We start from the raw sequence: 17,330 nt of genomic DNA, 5'->3' as shown, positions 1-17,330 counted from the left end.
GACCCGATTCAGTTTCGGACAACGCGGGCTCATGATGACTTTTCAAGACTGGTCAAGCACAACACATTAATTTACCAATGTTTTTTTAAATGAATGCCAAATTTCCCCCGAGGAGATCAATAAAACCCAACTGTTCTACTTTCTCTGTTATTGAGTCAAGTCCAGTCAATTTTATTTGTATAGCCCATTATCACAAATTGCAAATTTGCCTCAGGGGCCTTTACAGCAACACAACATCCTGTCCTTAGACCCTCGCATCGGATAAGGGACAACTCCCCAAAAGAAACCTTTAACAGGGAGAAAACACAGGAAGAAACCTCAAGGAGAGCAGAAGAAGAGGGATCTCTCTCCCAAGACGGACAGACATGTGATGGATGTTGTGTGTACAGAATAAAACACGATTTACAGAATACAACATTGAAAGAGGCTAACGGCATTATAACGGAACTATAAAATATATGATGAATATGATGAGGAGGACGCCAAGCAGTCATTGTGTCTCTGAAACATTGGAGGATTGCAATCTGAATCATTCCTTCCTTGGCAAAGCAAAAACAAAGCCTATATAAATATTACAGTTTAATTGAATTTTGACTTTTTCCGCAATGGTAGACAACTACAGTTGCAGTCAATTGTGTTTAATTGGGCTTGAACCGTTTTGGAGTTAGTCTTTGCAGAAGTTTCGGCGCCATCAGTTTTGACTTCGACACGCCACCTTCAAGTCTTGAACGTGACTCGGACTCAAAAAGCTTCAGTCTCGGACCCCCCCCCCCGCCCAAAGTCTTGGTCTGGACTACGTATCACCCCAGATGGTCTTGACTACAGGGCTAATTCATGGCACAGGAGGGGGGAAAAAACCGCCGTTAAGCAGAACATCCCAGCAATATGCAGTACGTCCAAGCATTGGTTGGTTGCCAAAGGCCCAGATGAGGGAAAGCAGGTTATGCTTGGCATGTCTTTATAATGACAAAGGGGTGTATGAACACCAGTTCATCATCCGAGTTCTGCTGTTAACTCAGCCAACACCCACAGACCGTAATGACAGAGGTCCGGTGGCAGCCATTCAAAAAGCTCTCCACAGGTACTTCGTTGCAAATGGTCTTCGATTCAGCAGCTGCATCAGCTGTTTTAGGCAGCGGCGAGGTGTGTAACCGATTCAACTGTGAGGAAATAAAAAGGACAGGGGAAAAAAAAAAGACCATACTTTTCTCACTACGCAGTGCTTGACTTGTGATAGCACCTGGAAGGGATAATAGGGGGAGGAAATAGGTAAGAGCTTTTAGTTGCCTTACTGCGAGATCAAAAACTGAATAAAGTAAAAAAAGAAACAAAAAGCACACAATCCAACAAGCAGAAGTTGTAAACAACAAACCCGGTGTTGAAAAACAAGTGACCATACTTTACCCTCTGCAGAAAATTGTCCACAAACTGAGAAAAATGGTGAATAGGGTGGTAAGGCTTGTTGTACTGCATTCACTTTTTATCTTCCGGAGGTTGTTTTCGACGCGCTCATCTTTTGCTAATGCCTCCATCACTGCTCACTTGTTCTTACTGAGAGTTATCTAAACAAAGACGGGGGGGGGGAACAACCTAAGGTAATGCGTTTCCCATATCTCTGTGGCCTTGGGTAATAAGTCTGCACGATAGCGTTATAATTATCAGTTTGGAAGGGAGTACAAAAGCCCTGAACCGCAATATCAGAGAGAACGAATCCCACTGCCATTACAGCCTAATTTAAGTTTGTATTATTAAATCCTTAATAATGACAATCAAGCTCCTATAATGAAAGGCATACCTTGACAATCAGCAGACTTTAGCAGCAGGGGTACGCAATTTCACCCCAAAGTCCCCGTACGCGGAGCATACGAACTGAATTCATATGAGTTCGTAAGGCTTGGCTTTAGCACCGGCTTGAATTGTTCCACAGCAGATAAGTCTATCTGAGAGAGATTACCATCTGCAGCTCAATGGTCTTTGAAATAGATGCCTGAAATGAAGTCATATTATACGCCGTGTGTATATCTGCTATACAATTCGCAAGAGTATTACCAATTGTCAGAGGGAATGAACAATGGGATCCCACTTCCCTGTCAAATTATCCTAAAGAAGTTGTGGAGAGAGTTACTCCGTTCTTCACCGGTAATATGACCGCCCCCAATGCTAAGCCGCTGCATCTTGCCCCCCTTGGCGTGGCCTTTTCCACTAACACCATTAGATATGGGTAAAGGGCACGTATTAGAGTCATCATTAGCAGCTCTCATGGGGCAACCAGGTACATTAAGAGACCCAAAAAGACTTTAATTCTGTCTTAATAAGCCTAATTGAGGGGGGGCAAGGGGTCAGGGCAGCCTGGCACGCATCCAACAGCGCTGCAGACAAAATGCGATGCATGGAGGGCTAGTTGCACTGTTTGCAAAAGTGCAGTTCATTAAAGATGAAGGCAGCAGTGGGGAATTTGTGTGCGAGTCACAAATCGTCTTCGGCCATTGCCCGAGATTTATAGAGGGGTCTGAATGCAAATCATCCCTGCATAGACATTAATCTCGCTGGGAGAATTCATTAAAGGTTTTTTTTTCCCCAACGAGAGGGAGTTTGTGCACTCATAAATTTAGCCGGGCACACTGATTGTTCAGCAGATCGCTAGGTGAATGAGTGGACGCTGCCAGCCACAGGAAACAGCTTTCTCCATCATGCTATTATTTCCTGCTGAGGAGTCCCACAACACATGCTAAAGCCGTTACGCTGGCTTGGGGTGAACTATTTATGAACCTGCCAATCTCCAGTCTACAGGCCCCATCGAGAGGACTTAACGCGGGCAGCCGAGGTTTTACTAAGGCAGAAAATTACAGTAGAAGAAGCCAACACAGAGTTAATCTAACCAATAGAAAAATGGAGGATCAAACCACCAGCGATTCTGAGGAGATACTACAGCAGAGACTAAAATTGACAAACCAAACAACTCTACCTTCCATTTCAGTGTCTGTTGTGCATCTTGCAAAGTCCTCTAGCCGGATTCTTACTCCTGAAAAAAAATGTCAACAGCATTTCTCTGAAGCAAACTCCTAAAATGTGGTTAGTGTTATCAAAACTAATTCAGTGTTCAAATGATTACTGAAATACCTCAGTGACAGAGTTTCAAAATATAAAAAAACAACAAAATCAGAGTCACATTCAAAAGCTCCTTTTGCCATCTAATTTGTTGGTTGGTTTTGAAAAGAGAGTAGCCGAAAACTAACTTTGACCCATTAAACTTAATCTATCGTTCCACTTCCGGTGATGGCAACGCAAATTCATGTTTGCAGCAGCCTCACCCAGTATCGGTGTGGGAAGATGGTGGCGTGAACTTACATTTGCGGCGGCCTCACCCAGTATGTCCATGCAGGCTCTTTGTCCACATCTGTGTCTAAGTTTGTGTCTTTATTTGAGGTTGGGAGAGCTGGCATTGGATCAGCTGAGAGAGCTTGGTCTGCTGTGTCCTGTCCGGCCCTGCCCAGAGCTGCGCCTGAAGAGGAAACACCGAGGGCGGTCTGACAGGACACGGAAGCGGGGCAGGCTAAGCTAACTCCTAGCCCATGCACACTGGCAGTTCCGATAACACCGAGGGCGGTCTGGCAGCGGCTTCGCCTAGCATTGACTGTATTTTCAGTGTCGTCGCGTGGAGCGCGGGGAGGTGTGTCGAGGGTGTCTGGCTGGGAGAGCTGGCGTTGGATCGACTGGGGGAACTTGGTCTGCTGCATCTGGTGGGCCCAAGGACCACGGCCCTGCAGGAGCTGCACCCGAGCAGGAAACACCAAGGGCGGTCTGACAGGACGTGGAAGCAGGGCAGGCTAAGCTAACTGCTAAACCATGCAGACCGGCAGTTCTGACAGTAAACCTGCATTCGTTCTCTTGGACAGCAATTTCTTTTTTTTTCTTTTTTTTTTTAGTTTGATATACTATGTGCTCTTGTCATTTTTGGATATGTGTTTTTGTCTTTGTGTTGCACTGCTGTGGACTGGGGGAAACGATATGAAATGACAAATGAAGTACTCCTGATTCCTGAGCCATCTGATGCATGCTTGTGTTGTGATTGTGTATTTCAGCTGTTAGTGTGGATGTGATGTTCTGATCAGGAGGTTTAAAGGTCCTCCCAAGTTTCACTGCATTACTGTTGGTGCTCTCTTAGTACATGTAAATTGTAAAATGTAAAAAGGAACAATACTGGCGTGTATTAATGGCAGGAAGATATTTAAAACCCACACAAGATGGAGGGGGGGGGCTGAGAGCAAAACCAGAGTCTCGCAGTACAGTACAATTGTCATAATAGAGCAGACATGTCATCAGATAACCAATTCCTAGAAAATCAAACATGCCCTTTGGTAAATTTCCCTTTACAGCAACAAAACTTGAATTTGTCTATGTGAACTGTACCTTGAACTGTCAAAAACACCACCAGACCACCTAATGGTGACGTTCATGTCGATAAATCCCTATGTAGCTTGTTGGGATGCATGTGAACCAGTACAGCCATCTCTTTGTCTTTAATGGCCATCATTCCTTATAAACTCGTAAAACCGTTAACCCAGCCTAGTTAGGACATTTACCCTGGCTGCATGGCGTGGTGGTACAAAATGAATAAATTAAAACCTTTTTTTTGCCACATGAGCTGTGCTAAAATAGCAGCAAAGAAAGGTGGAGGGTTAATTAGGATCTGTCAAATTGTCCGTCAATATTTCATCCGACAAGAATGCCTTGCATGTTTGTTTACTCCCTATGCGTCATGCAGATTTAAAATGAATGCTTGACAACAGCCCCCGCCTCATCACAGCTGGTTTATTTGACAAAAACAAAAGCTACAGTAGGGAAACGCCATAGATCTTCTTTTTCTAGTTTCAGTTTCCCGCGGCTAAGCTCCACCTTGTTAAGGGTAACAATGAAATATCTAACTGTGTCGTACAGTACAAGCTGTATCTAATTACCACGGCTTTCTGCTGCACAGCAGTAAGTGGATTTCTGCATTTCTAATATGTTTGAGCAGAGATTCTAAGTTTAGATACATCTTCACTACATTTTTACAAGCTTAACCGAGGCCTTTCCAAAAATTGATACCTAAGATTGCATCTGCTCCGTGTCATCTGCCGCGGGAGAAACTATCTGTTCGCCGTCACATCAGCATCTCAAATAATGTACAGTCAGTTGGCTATCGGGACCCGGGACAAGGCTCGAATGCTAAATGGGGGAAGGCAGATGCATTCGCTGAGATAAGAAATGAAAAGTGCTTGCAAACACCATTCCACTCCAGACCCCAGAGGACAAGTATGGATCAGGGTGGATCCACAAAACAGCAGTCTCTAATGCATCATGCAATAGATGTTTATGAAGCATAAGATCGTACATTCAAGCTTTGCTTGGACTTTTTGTTTCATTTTGCAATGAATGCGTCTTGTTTTCACTGACCATTCACAAAAGAAATCTTGTATGGCTTAACACCATTCGTCATTTTCACATGCAAACGGGTGGTGCATATTGTCCTACATGCTGAAGAAAAGTTTCTCAATACTATTATAAACCAGGTGTCTTAAAAGCACAACTCTCAAGTTACACAAGTCTCAAGTTATGCAAGTTTGTATAACTCATCTTACCTATTATTTAACTCCAAAGTGGGTTGAAGGGAACATCAGCAGCAGAGGGCCTGTTAAACACACACCATTAGAGGAGAGCTCCTTCTACAAAAACTGCATTAGGTCAGCATAAATGCTCACAGACTGGAACGCTGACAAGGCAGGCGGCTCAGAAAACACAAATACAAGGAACAAGAGTCTGTCTGATTAAGCATGCATGTCCACGAAAGCTACATAAACCTCCTGTTTACACACCGTTTACCGAGCCCTAACGGAAATGTGTGAGCAGAGAAAGCGGGAAGGGATTTCTAATACAGGCCCATAGCAGACAGACAATGGCTAAAAGGGGATTTTTATTTAAAAGAGGTAGCGAAGCCTACCGCATTTCCTGCCCTGATGTTTTCTGACCAGTTCCTGAGGGGCTTGCAATCACCTATAGGTGAATAAGTTTGTGGATCTTCACACAGTCATAATGCCCAAAAACCTGACCAACCTATGTTACCGAAAGGCCTATGCTGCAAATTCCTCAGATACCTGTTATGTTACATTGATTGCATTTTGCTTTTTAATCCAACATCAGGTACATTTTTTGCTTTATATATCATCATTGAAATCCTTAAGTCACATAGTGCGATGGCTATGGGAGAATGAATGATTTAATCACCATCCAGATCAATTCCCTCAAAGCCTTGTTTTCATGATGCATTTCCTCTGCCACTGGGAACGATACCGCCCAGGAAATATAGAGACTGCTTTACAACACACATACACTAGTCTATGTATACATGAGTGAGCGTAGCAATTTTACTTTACCTCATCCGTGAACGTGACTATTCTTCTTCTGCAATAGTCTTTTGAGCTACAGTTTGCAAATAGATGTACGGGTCTCGTTGCTATGAAGAAAAAGAAGAGGAAAAATAGTGCCTCGGTTGCCTTCGCAACAGTGATTTAAAAGATGTTGCCAAAATCCAAAAAAAGTTACCGGGGGCCTTTTCAAAACTGAGATAGAGGGGAAATGCTTTCAGTTTGCAAGCAACCAAAGACAGCAGCAAACATCTTTGTAGTTCAGTAGCAGATTTTTTCCTTTTGTTGTTTACACTTAATACAGGAAAATTAGCTCTTCTATATTTGCTGAGTTATTTCTTTTACCAAACCTCTGTTGTGCATTAAGTGTCGGCCATTTTGCAATTCCAGTTGTGAGGTTATTAACTCCTGAAGAGCCGCTTGGCCACTTATTGAAGAGCTTATTTACTGATGACATCATATCCCAGTGCCCACATTTGACTCGGCGCAAAGGTCAACAGTCTCAAATATGTACAAGATACTTGGAAATGGAAGGTTGTAGCTTTCCAGATCAACTATATTACAGCTGTGCACAGTGATTAAAATGCTACCGATCTTGACAGCAACTCGTTTGCGGAAAGGAATAAAGGCGGGTATATGGAGTCAAAGCTTCAGTCTGACAAACATGTCTGTCAGAGGGATAGTTGAGTATTAAAGTGATTAGATCCCTCTGAGTCGCAGACGGTAATATGACTCTGAATCACACCAATCATGCCACACGTCTCACAACATGCCGCAGGACACATGTTGTCTGAGGCAGTGGAGGAAAATAGATGAGCAAGAAATTCATAAAGCCTGCATTTGCCCTAAAACCGACCTGTGGAGATGATCATCAGGTCTATGTTTGAGTTGAAAAGGGGGAAAAATTTGAACAATTCTACTTAATTTATAAAGCCCAAAATTGAAGCCATCAAGGTTAGCCAGAACTGGAACTTCTCAAAGGTGAACACAGAAAGTATATCAAGGGTTCGTAAATTAACTGGATGACACTTGGGGAGGTGAATAGATTATACAAGAGCGTCACTTGGGACCCATGACGGTCCTCTCCCATGTAACAGGTTTTTTATCACATCAAGGCTTCATTTTTCACTGGGGAAATAGGCAATCTCAAATTTCAAGACCACGCAATTTAAATCCCATTTTCTACAAAACCGTTGGATGTTGCGTACTTTGAAATTGCTCAACACACTTGCAGGACATGACATTTAGAATTCAGTACCCAACATAAAACCCACACTACATTAATAACGTCTGTCATATTTTATCAGGTTCATCGCGAAGAAGATCAGGCCGCTCAGTCGGTAAACTCACCGGCAGTCTCCTACACTTTGGATTGAAATGGTGGTCAGACACCGTGACCATGAAGAAATAAATGAGATGATGACAAGAGGCTAATTCTCCAGATCCATCACACGGAATATTCCAAAATGCCAAGGCGGGGTTAATTAAGGAGACACGTGTAAGGTCACTGTTAAGGTATATCATAACCTCAAGCGTCAGGTTGATCCGACAGCAAAGACATACATACTGTCCATGAGTCATCAACTGTACATCGATTTTCTGACTGCGATCTTCACGACACGAGCGTGCCAAAGACAAAGGTCAAGCGCAGTCATGAGATCCTGCAGACCATTAGGTGTCATGGATTTACTCTGCTCCCTGATATAATGTTTTACTACATCGGCTGTACTATACTATACTCTGCCTGCAGGGAAACAACTGGCCGGATCTAAAGACATAAAACTAATAGAAAGAAGAGTCAGTGTATAATTGATCCACCGTTACTTTGATCCTTTCCAAGACGCTGTACTGTATTATAGGCTATGCCCTAAATCTGTGTGCTGCTATATGGGAAATCCAGTCACAAAACTAAAGCCTTGTGTGGGTGAAATAGCATCAGCATGCCTTAGACATCCGTCTGCAAGAGTTCCCAACTGCAGTCGAAATCCAACCGAGACTTGACAGCTACACTAACCGGTAAAAGAAATGAAACTAATAAAAAAAAAAGAAGAAGAAAAAGCATAGGTTGTTGTTGATGAGAAACCTGATAACAGAAGATGACAAAAAAAACTACTGCTCTGCAATGCTTCCAACTCCCCAAATATTACTGGTGGTATTCTTAACACATCATCTTGAGACGCGGGACTATAAGCAATGGCCATGGCAGTATCGTCTGTTATCAAGTACTGACGGTCAGGTAGGATGCATGATCATGCATTATGAAACAGCAGATGTAATGCCAGGCCATGACAACCTCATCAGTGACTACGGATTACAGGGAGGTCCCAGATACATGTATACAGTGGTCACAAAAGGAATAATTATCAATATGTTAAAAAAAACAACAATAATTGGTCTATCTGTATGCAAAATGCACACAGACCAGGGTAGATCTCTCATCGCAGTAAGGTCAGATGACAGAGTAAAGATTAATGAAAACAGTCCTCTAAGGTCTGCTGCGTAATACACCGACCAAAGTCACCACCTATGAGAGGCACACAGAATATTTCATCACCTACCGATCACGTTGGATCGATTTTCTATGTGGGGTGTTGGGACTTACTCAACGTAGACTTTTGATTACGCAATCACACTTGCCAGCTCCAATCGACAATTCAACTGAGTAGAGTGGTGAAGAGAAAAACGACAGGATGTAATCTTAAACACTTAAACACACACACACACACACACACACACACACACACACACACACACACACACACACACACACTTATCTTACTTTTCCTGGGTGATATTCTCCTTAATGGCCCCCAGTGTGACCAGGCTGCTGGTGCCCTGTTGCAGCCTGCATGTGGCCAGGTGTCTCTGGTACTGCTCCGTCAGACGGCTGTTCTCCGCGCACAGGTCGGACACTTGCTGCTCCAGCTCCTCTATTCTACTCCTCTGTCGCTCCAGTAACTCCTGCTGGGTCTCGATGATGTTATTCAGCTCCTTCAGATATTCCGCAGCCCTCGTTGGGTTCTCCGTCGGGCTTTCCATTTCGCTCCAGCTGCGGGCTTGACGTTAACACCAGTTCGCGTTGTATGGCAGTGTTGTGTGTGTGTGTGTGTGTGTGTGTGTGTGTGTGTGTGTGTGTGTGTGTGTGTGTGTGTGTGTGATAAAAGGTCTACGCGCAACACACCGTGCGGTTGTGTCTTTTGCGCCTCGCCATTGTTATTTTCACACGTATGACTGAGAACTACAGAAATACTACCAAATACTACCAAATACTCAGACCAGCGTCCAGCACCTAAAGCGCGTTTTACATGGAGGTGACCCACAGCGCAAGGAGAGAAACCCCCCACACACACACACTATAAAGCCCCTTAATTCACCCGGACCGCGGCGAGTTGCGTAAATGTCATCACCACACGTAAAATGCCAATCCAAGGATTATGAAGTGGTACAATTAAAAGGCAATAACATCGACCGCCTGTCCGCCTGTTCTTCCCCGGCTCTTCCTCTTTGGCGGCGCGGTGTGATGTTCCATCATCTTTACCTCCACGCTGCTCCCGTGACTTTTCGTAAACAGACGCTGCCTGTCGAGTAGGCGGGGTTTTCAAGTTTTATGAATCCGCAGGTCACATTGGACGCCAGCGGAATCGTCTTTTCTTTTTTTCCCCCATGCTCTCTCTCTCTCTCTCTCTCTCTCTCTCTCTCTCTCTCTCTCTCTCTCTCTCTCTCTCTCTCTCTCTCTCTCTCACACACACACACACACACACCGTTTTTTTACAAGTTTCTCAGGCTACTTTCTTTTTTCCCAACGCAGTTAAGCCAAAAACTCCGAAAACTCTGCCTCTGATTGGTTAAGAGTATGGTTAACTCTACCTCTGATTGGTTAAGGTAAGGGTTAACGCTGCCTCTGATTGGTTAAGGTTAGGGTTAACGCTGGTTAAATTTGGTTAAGGTTAGTGTTAGGGTGGGGTCATGGCTCAACTGCGTTGGGGAAAATAAAGACGCGTTTCGCAGCGCTTCCGCCCCCCCCCCCGCTTTCTCTCAACGTGCGCGCCTGAAAATAATAGACCGGAAGTCACGTTGGGTTTGATGAGGTGGTAAACAGATTGATTTCAGTACGCCAGTCGTACGTACACGTAAAGAGCTGATCTGTGCCGATGTTTGTGTGTCAAATTAGATTTATCAATAATGACTCGGCACATTTGAGGCACGGAGATTGCAATTCCCCACAAACGTTGAAGCCAGCAGATCCGTGAGAGGGAAAACTGCTGTAAAGGCACTGGTCACCAATGTGATGAGTCTGAGGTTTATTGTTGTTGACGGGTGACCGTCTTCTTCCCATTTTTCATACTTGCAAACTCGCCCCTGTACGCTGAGAGCCCGACTTAAAGAGTTTGTCGACATCAAACTCGAGACAACAGAAATCATGGCAAGCATGAGATTATTAAAAAGGTAATATCTTTCAAAAACACAAAGTTGAGCTGAAAGACTTTGCAAGGTTTCAAAGGAAAAAGCAACCTCACAAGGGGAGGGGAAAAAAAGGTCTTTCTCATGTGAAAACGTCTATCTCAGCATGGGGAGTTATACATAGTGTAACGTGCATGGATAAGTAGATACGTTGGTCCTTGATTGAAGACTCAGACCCTTTAGTCGACTGGTTAACGTTGTCGCTTGCGGAGTAGGAAACACGGGTTCGCGTCCCGGCTGTGGCGGTTCCCGGACTGCCCCTCGAATTCGCTACAGTACATTTGTATGTAATGAAAGCTGAATGATGCACCGGCTGAGGAATGGGACACTGCATTATTCCTCTGCTTGGCCGCGATCGCTCCACTGTTACCGGCTGTTACCAAAGCCACGGGAATATCGGAGGCGTAGACAGACTCACAGCGAGGCATCTAAATCACAGAGCCACTCGACTGTTCTCATATCCACTTCTCTCCTCATACACCCTCTTCCTCTTTGATCAGATTTTCAAAGCTCAGTTGAGATGCTGTATTCTTGAATGTAGTTACAGCAAATTTGGAGAGGATGAATGCTTTGTCCATGAAATTGAGGGCTCTACTACTACACCCACAGTGAGCCACCTGAAGATGGAGAGGCTGCGCTCAGAAATTCACAGACAAACTTGTGTTCTTCGTGGAGACAGATGCCGGTGGTGTGCTGCAAAACCAGCGACGGTGGGAAGCAGTTTAAGAACATGGAGTGCAGCTGTTGCACGTTAGGTTTTCTCTGCGGCTTCCTAATCCCCATGGCAGGAGGCCAAGGAGGCCTGCAAGAGCTTCGGCTCCCTCTGACACATGCCACCCAGAAGGGTATTTGGCATACGTAGCAAGTATCAAGTCGGCAGTGGCTGGGTTATGTAGACTTGTCAACATTGCCAGATGTCATACTTAATTGTCTCATTTCAGATCTGTACTAAAGTACAGCTGTTTATACCCGCCAGAGTGACGTGTACCATTTTCAGATGGATATTTCCATGTTGTGTCCTTCAAAACGGCATCACCCTCTACAACCAGGCGAGTAGGCTGATCTTTGGTCCAAGCTGCTGTGACACCAACCATCCACCCTGCTGTGGTGTCCTTGTGCAAGACATTCCCTGCTAGCCTCTGAGGTACTCGTTTATAGTTGACCTAGAGTGACCTAGAGTGATCTAGAGTGATCGAGTGCTTGGATCTCCCTGTGGAGGATGGAATCTTCTTTCTATCTATCTATCTATCTATCTATCTATCTATCTGTGCATCCATCTGTGTATATTTATGGTATCTTGTCTGTCTGTCTGTCTGTCTGTCTGTCTAATGGTCTTTTTAATAGTCTGCATATATTTCAATCTGTCTGCCTATCCTTCTACCCATTTGGAATTGAAAAGTAGTGCATAATGTGCACCATCCAAGTTTATACAACCAGGGAATTTGATTTGAGGAATGTTGCCACCCACTGGGTATGAAGCACTTTGAAATACAGTGTCATTATCATGGTCCAGGACACTTTCCTTCTTTCCGTTGGATGACCGGTCGTGCGGCGGTGCCAGTGGTTGGCTGCCAGCCACAGCGATTTACGGTGGGAAGCTACTCGTATTTTTGCACCAAAGCCACTCAGAAGCTCTTTTAGTTCAGCCACACAAAACATTTGCCAGCTGCGATACAAGAGCTCCGATCATTTAACCAGCAGCAGGGTGGAAAAGTTTTTTATCAAAGATGACAAGGCTTCTGCTGGTGCTTTGCTGAGCCACACAGCTCCCTAATGCTCATACTTTATAGACACGTATTTCTGTTATGGAACTGGACTGACAAACAAGCAGAGAAGATATTGCTGGCTATGGGAGATAATTTAGCCTAATGTGCAGTGGGGTTATCAGAGGAGTCGGTTTCTCATAATTACATCGTACATCATGAAGATAAAAGACGACGTAGGATCCAAATAAGTTGCAGCGTGGGCCGCTTCAGCAAAAACAAAAATTATAACTACGATTTAAGGAGTTGCTGGATTGAGATGCATTCCACCAGTGGATGAACAGTTATGTAATTTGCTGTACGTTGTGTCTGAGACCTCTACCTCTCTCTCGCTCTCTCTCTCTCTCTATATATATATACACACAGTACATCCATTCATACATTCCTATCTAAAATCTATTAATAAATCATAACTATCAGTGGGCTCCAAATCTGAAATCTGCGATCATTTTAAGATAAAGATTGCTGCTCGGATTTCCAGGTGGTGGCGACCTTTTTTGCTGCCACCCTAATCATTTTGTGGGAATGCCATTACTATTCTTGTCAGGCCTCGTTCACTTCCCAGCTTCATTGATCCCCTCTACTGTCAGTGTAGTAAAGCCATCTGGAACGGTGGCGTGCTCCATTCACCTTGGAAGCAAGATGATGGCTTCCAGCCAGACAGCTTGACAGGTTTGGTTTTTGGAACGCTCGTGCCATGATGAAGAGAATAAATTGAGTGTCATCTCAGTTTAATGCGGATGACTGCCCTAATGAGCTATAGATATACTGTACAGTGGTCTTTGTGCCAGCATGTGGCTCTTTCATGCGAGGAAAGTAATTTAATAATGGTCATTTTGGATTATGAATATCATCACATTTCAGCCAAACCGCACAGCGAAACAATCCCATCGTGCACTTGTCTGCCAAATGCAGTCGCTGTGACAGATGAGTAATCGGTTGGTGGCGCGCATCTTTATAAAACACAGCACGCCACTTAAGATGTCTTCTTAACATGGACTATAGAGTCGAGCACCAAAATATACCCTTGAGCCTCTGCCATGGCCGTGGCTTTTGCTACACAGCTGGCTCTCTATTCCCAAGTTAATACTGATCAGGTCCAGGTAAAGGCTCCATCTGCCCAGCTTCCCCTTGGAGAAATGAAAAGCACATGGTAAATACTACTGGGGATATAGTGTGTGACCCTTTCAGAGGGCAATTTTCCTGTGCAAGTGTGCATGTATGCGCTATTGGTGAATCTGGGATCACGATCCCCGCAGAGTGCTGCAATTAGTTGTGGATAAAATGGAAGCCCTGATTAGCGAATGCAGTGAAGACTTTACAACCTCAAGACGCTTGATGCAAACCCCACATTTGCGCGTCACGTGTTCGCCACACTTGTAGCACACCATAGCTGGCTGATTTGGTGCTGTGTCACGGATTCTGCAGGGCACACTCCAGTTTCCCCACACCCGCACAGGGCTGTAGAGCGGTTGTTGGTACACGGGGAGGCCAGCGAGGGCATACAAATGAGTGGTGTGGCCTGAGACCCATCACAGCAGCCCAGACCACTGTCAATGACAGACGGGGCCATGTTTGATCAGTGGTCTCAGACCTTTAACATGTCTATAGGGAGCCTGAAAGGATGACTCCCCCGTGATCCCTCTCTGTTTGTATGTGCCCATGGAAAAGTGCGATGTGCCTCGCTGGGTGCACTGACAGATGGCTGACCAGCTAGCTGTAATGCACTCAGACAAGTCTGAGACAACCATGACATGAAATGAAGGGGGAAAATGAACCTTAATGCCACGTGGAGGGTTTTTAATTTTTATTTTGGTTCACACTTAAATTGCATTCCTTGTTAAACATTTATTAACTGTGTAAAATGTGCTTTGATTAATGTGATTTGCTCCCTAGGATGCATTTTTCAATGGGTTGAGTAGTCTCTGCAGATGGAAATGACAAAGAAAGAATAGAATATGAGAAAGCTTCAAGACACAGGTAACATCAGAAAACACCAAGGGGGAGATATAATGGAAAAAAAAACATCTCACATTCAAAGAAACAAACATGCATGATGAACATGTAGGCAACAAGATTGAACAGCTACTCTTGAGACCCAGCCGGTGCATTTGTGTCCTCTGTAGTGGACATTTGGAGCTGTATGTTCCAGACTGCACGCTGTCATGAAAATTCCTAATGTGCCTTCAAGAGGACAACCTAAGCTTTACAACCGCACTTTGTGAACTTGAAATAGAAGGTGCAAAAGAAGCCTGACGACAACCTGACATTTTATGGAAGAGATATTCTTGAGTCCTAAAATATCACATTCATTTTTCTACCTTTATTTTTTTCCTTGTCTTACAATCTGGCAATGTTCACAGTGAGATTTTAGTGAATTTGAACTTTTTGAAGCATTAAATACAAGCCCATTTTATGATGTCCACTATAATGGACACGGGGTCCAAAAAATCAGTTTTTGAGCATTTGCACATTGAGGTCAGCACTCATTCCCATTGGTTTTAATGGAGGACATCAGGGAGGGTAGTTAGTGATGCGCAGGCGCACAGGTACACACACACACACCTGCCTGCCATAGAAACGTGCAAGAATTAGGAAGTCTCCAGCACGGCTGGATGGCTCGCTGTAGCGGGTCGTCGCGGAGCGCAGCCGGAAACGACCCTCTCTCTTTGTGCGGCTACAGGCAGAGCTCGAGCTGTCTGGGGCCTCGGAACGGACGTTCAGTGGCGCGAGGCCGGCTGTCAGCGCGTGTGTCCCCGCTGACAGCTGTAGTACGTCCCGGTGATGGAGAGGCAAACGCAGCAAATAGACCAAAATGATCCTGTTGTCCACTACAGCAGAGGTGTTGTAAAATGTGAATAAAATGGTTTTAACATTTTCTTTTCTTTGCAATGTTTTTAACAACCCAAACACTATGTAAAAAAAAATTTTTTTAATTTATTTTTTCCTTGGTCTCAGGAGGATAAGTTAACAAAAACGCAAGAGGGCAAACGGCGGGGAAACAGAAAGTGAACCAGTGAGTGTGGTAGTGAGCAGGAAGAAGTTTGCCATTTTAAGCAAACGAGCAAAGGTGTTTTGTTACTTGAAGCAGTAAAAAAAAAAGCCCCAAGTAGTCGTTTGGTTCATTGGACAGACTGAAACGTACATTTCAAATTGTTAAGACGCAGAGTTATTGGCCAATATAAATGCTTGTGCCCTGCAGTAAAGATCCTCAAATACGTACATCTGAGGTGTTTAACATACATCTAAGGCGTATATCAAACATGTACAATTACAAATAACACATCCTTTCTAGGGCACGTCAGCGCTTCTTGAAACACTGCGTGAAACGCCACGTCGCAGGTTAGATGCTGCGCCGCTCTAAAACCGATCAGAGTCCCAGACTTTTCTCTGAATTCGCCGTGTGTGAACACCCTCGACTTTTAGCATACCCAGTGTCAGACTTTCGCTGTTCAAATCTCCCTTTTCTGTACGTAACTATGAGACGAGATAAACGGCGTTAGCGGTCAGTGTGCTTTCAGCCGCAGTTGCTCGATAAGAACCCCCGACGACGGGCCGAGTGATCGGTCCCTGATGGACAGGCGCTTCGCGCTCAGCGCCCCGCGCGCTGTGTAGCGGTCATGCGGGGCTCGCCGTGCTACAACAGTTCGGGGGTAAGATGGCTGCAAAACATCACGGGTTCGGGCGGGCGGGTCAGAAAGTGACAACGCAGCGCTCCGAGGGAATAAATAACTTCACAGAAACATTGCGTGCAACAGGCTGGATAGGCTGTGCAGTAGCAGTCCACCTTCCCTTCCTCTCCAACACACACGCGAGCAGCGTTATCATCATCAATTTGCGCTTATGGTTTTGAGCAATGCATGTGTTTTAGTGTGTTGAGGCTTCACCTACGAGTCCCCCCCCCCCCCAAGTGTCTGTGAATGTTCTCATTCATCCAGGTCATGGTTATCCAAAGGAGTTGAATCAAGTGCAACTGGACTTCATCACCAGCCAGTCAGACTAGCTTGGTCTAGTCAGAAAGGCACGAACTGATGAAGCCTCTTGGATGAGAGGTGGAACATCTTCACAGATACATAACCAAGTCCAGTTGCACTTGATTCAACTCCTTTGGATTCCCCTAAGTGGTATCCATAGCTTTTGTTTACACTGCCAGAGCAGAGGGAGGGAGGGGGAGAGAGAGAGTTTGCGTCTCTAATTAAGGGTTTAAGGGTTATTTGTTTTGCTGTTATTCAACAATCAGGAACACCATTTGGAACAGCCCGTCTCTTTATTTAGTGGCCTTAGACCCAGACGCCATTAGGCAAAGATACAACAAGGCGAGGCCGTGCAATCAGTGTATTATGCTGGGCAAACAGCCCAAAAACCAAATAGTGCAACACCGCTCACTTTGCTGTAGCCCGAGCTAAATTTAGAGGTTTTGCGGGTCAGTTCAGGTTAACGCATATTTTAGCGGGTCGGGCGGTGCAGATTGGCTCTCCTAACAGGTCGGGTGGGTGCGGGTATTAAAAAAAACCCTGACCCCCACACATCCCTGCTGTGTAGGCAGGACAACCTTTTCTGTCAATTATGGATTTTGGGATCAGCAACATCTAACATCAATCCCTTTCAGTACATGAAGAACAGGCACATTAGGGTGTAACCGAGTTATTACAATGATAACGTCAGGATATAAAAAGTAAAAACTTTAATTAGGAAACGCAGA

General features: G+C 44.7%; 1 protein-coding gene across 1 annotated transcript in view; it reads right to left on the bottom strand.

The window, feature by feature from the left end:
* Positions 1-9,443, bottom strand: part of LOC130106761 (IQ motif and SEC7 domain-containing protein 1-like) — a 124,091-nt gene extending 114,648 nt beyond the window's left edge. Inside the window, exon 1 of the mRNA XM_056273003.1 lies at positions 9,239-9,443. Coding sequence (XP_056128978.1) covers positions 9,239-9,443 — 205 coding nt within the window. The remainder of the gene's footprint in view (positions 1-9,238) is intronic.
* Between the last annotated feature and the right edge of the window lie 7,887 nt (positions 9,444-17,330).

The sequence above is a fragment of the Lampris incognitus genome, chromosome 2, assembly GCF_029633865.1.
Source record: "Lampris incognitus isolate fLamInc1 chromosome 2, fLamInc1.hap2, whole genome shotgun sequence".
Lineage (NCBI taxonomy): Eukaryota > Metazoa > Chordata > Actinopteri > Lampriformes > Lampridae > Lampris > Lampris incognitus.
This window is presented reverse-complemented; position numbering and strand designations above follow the sequence as displayed.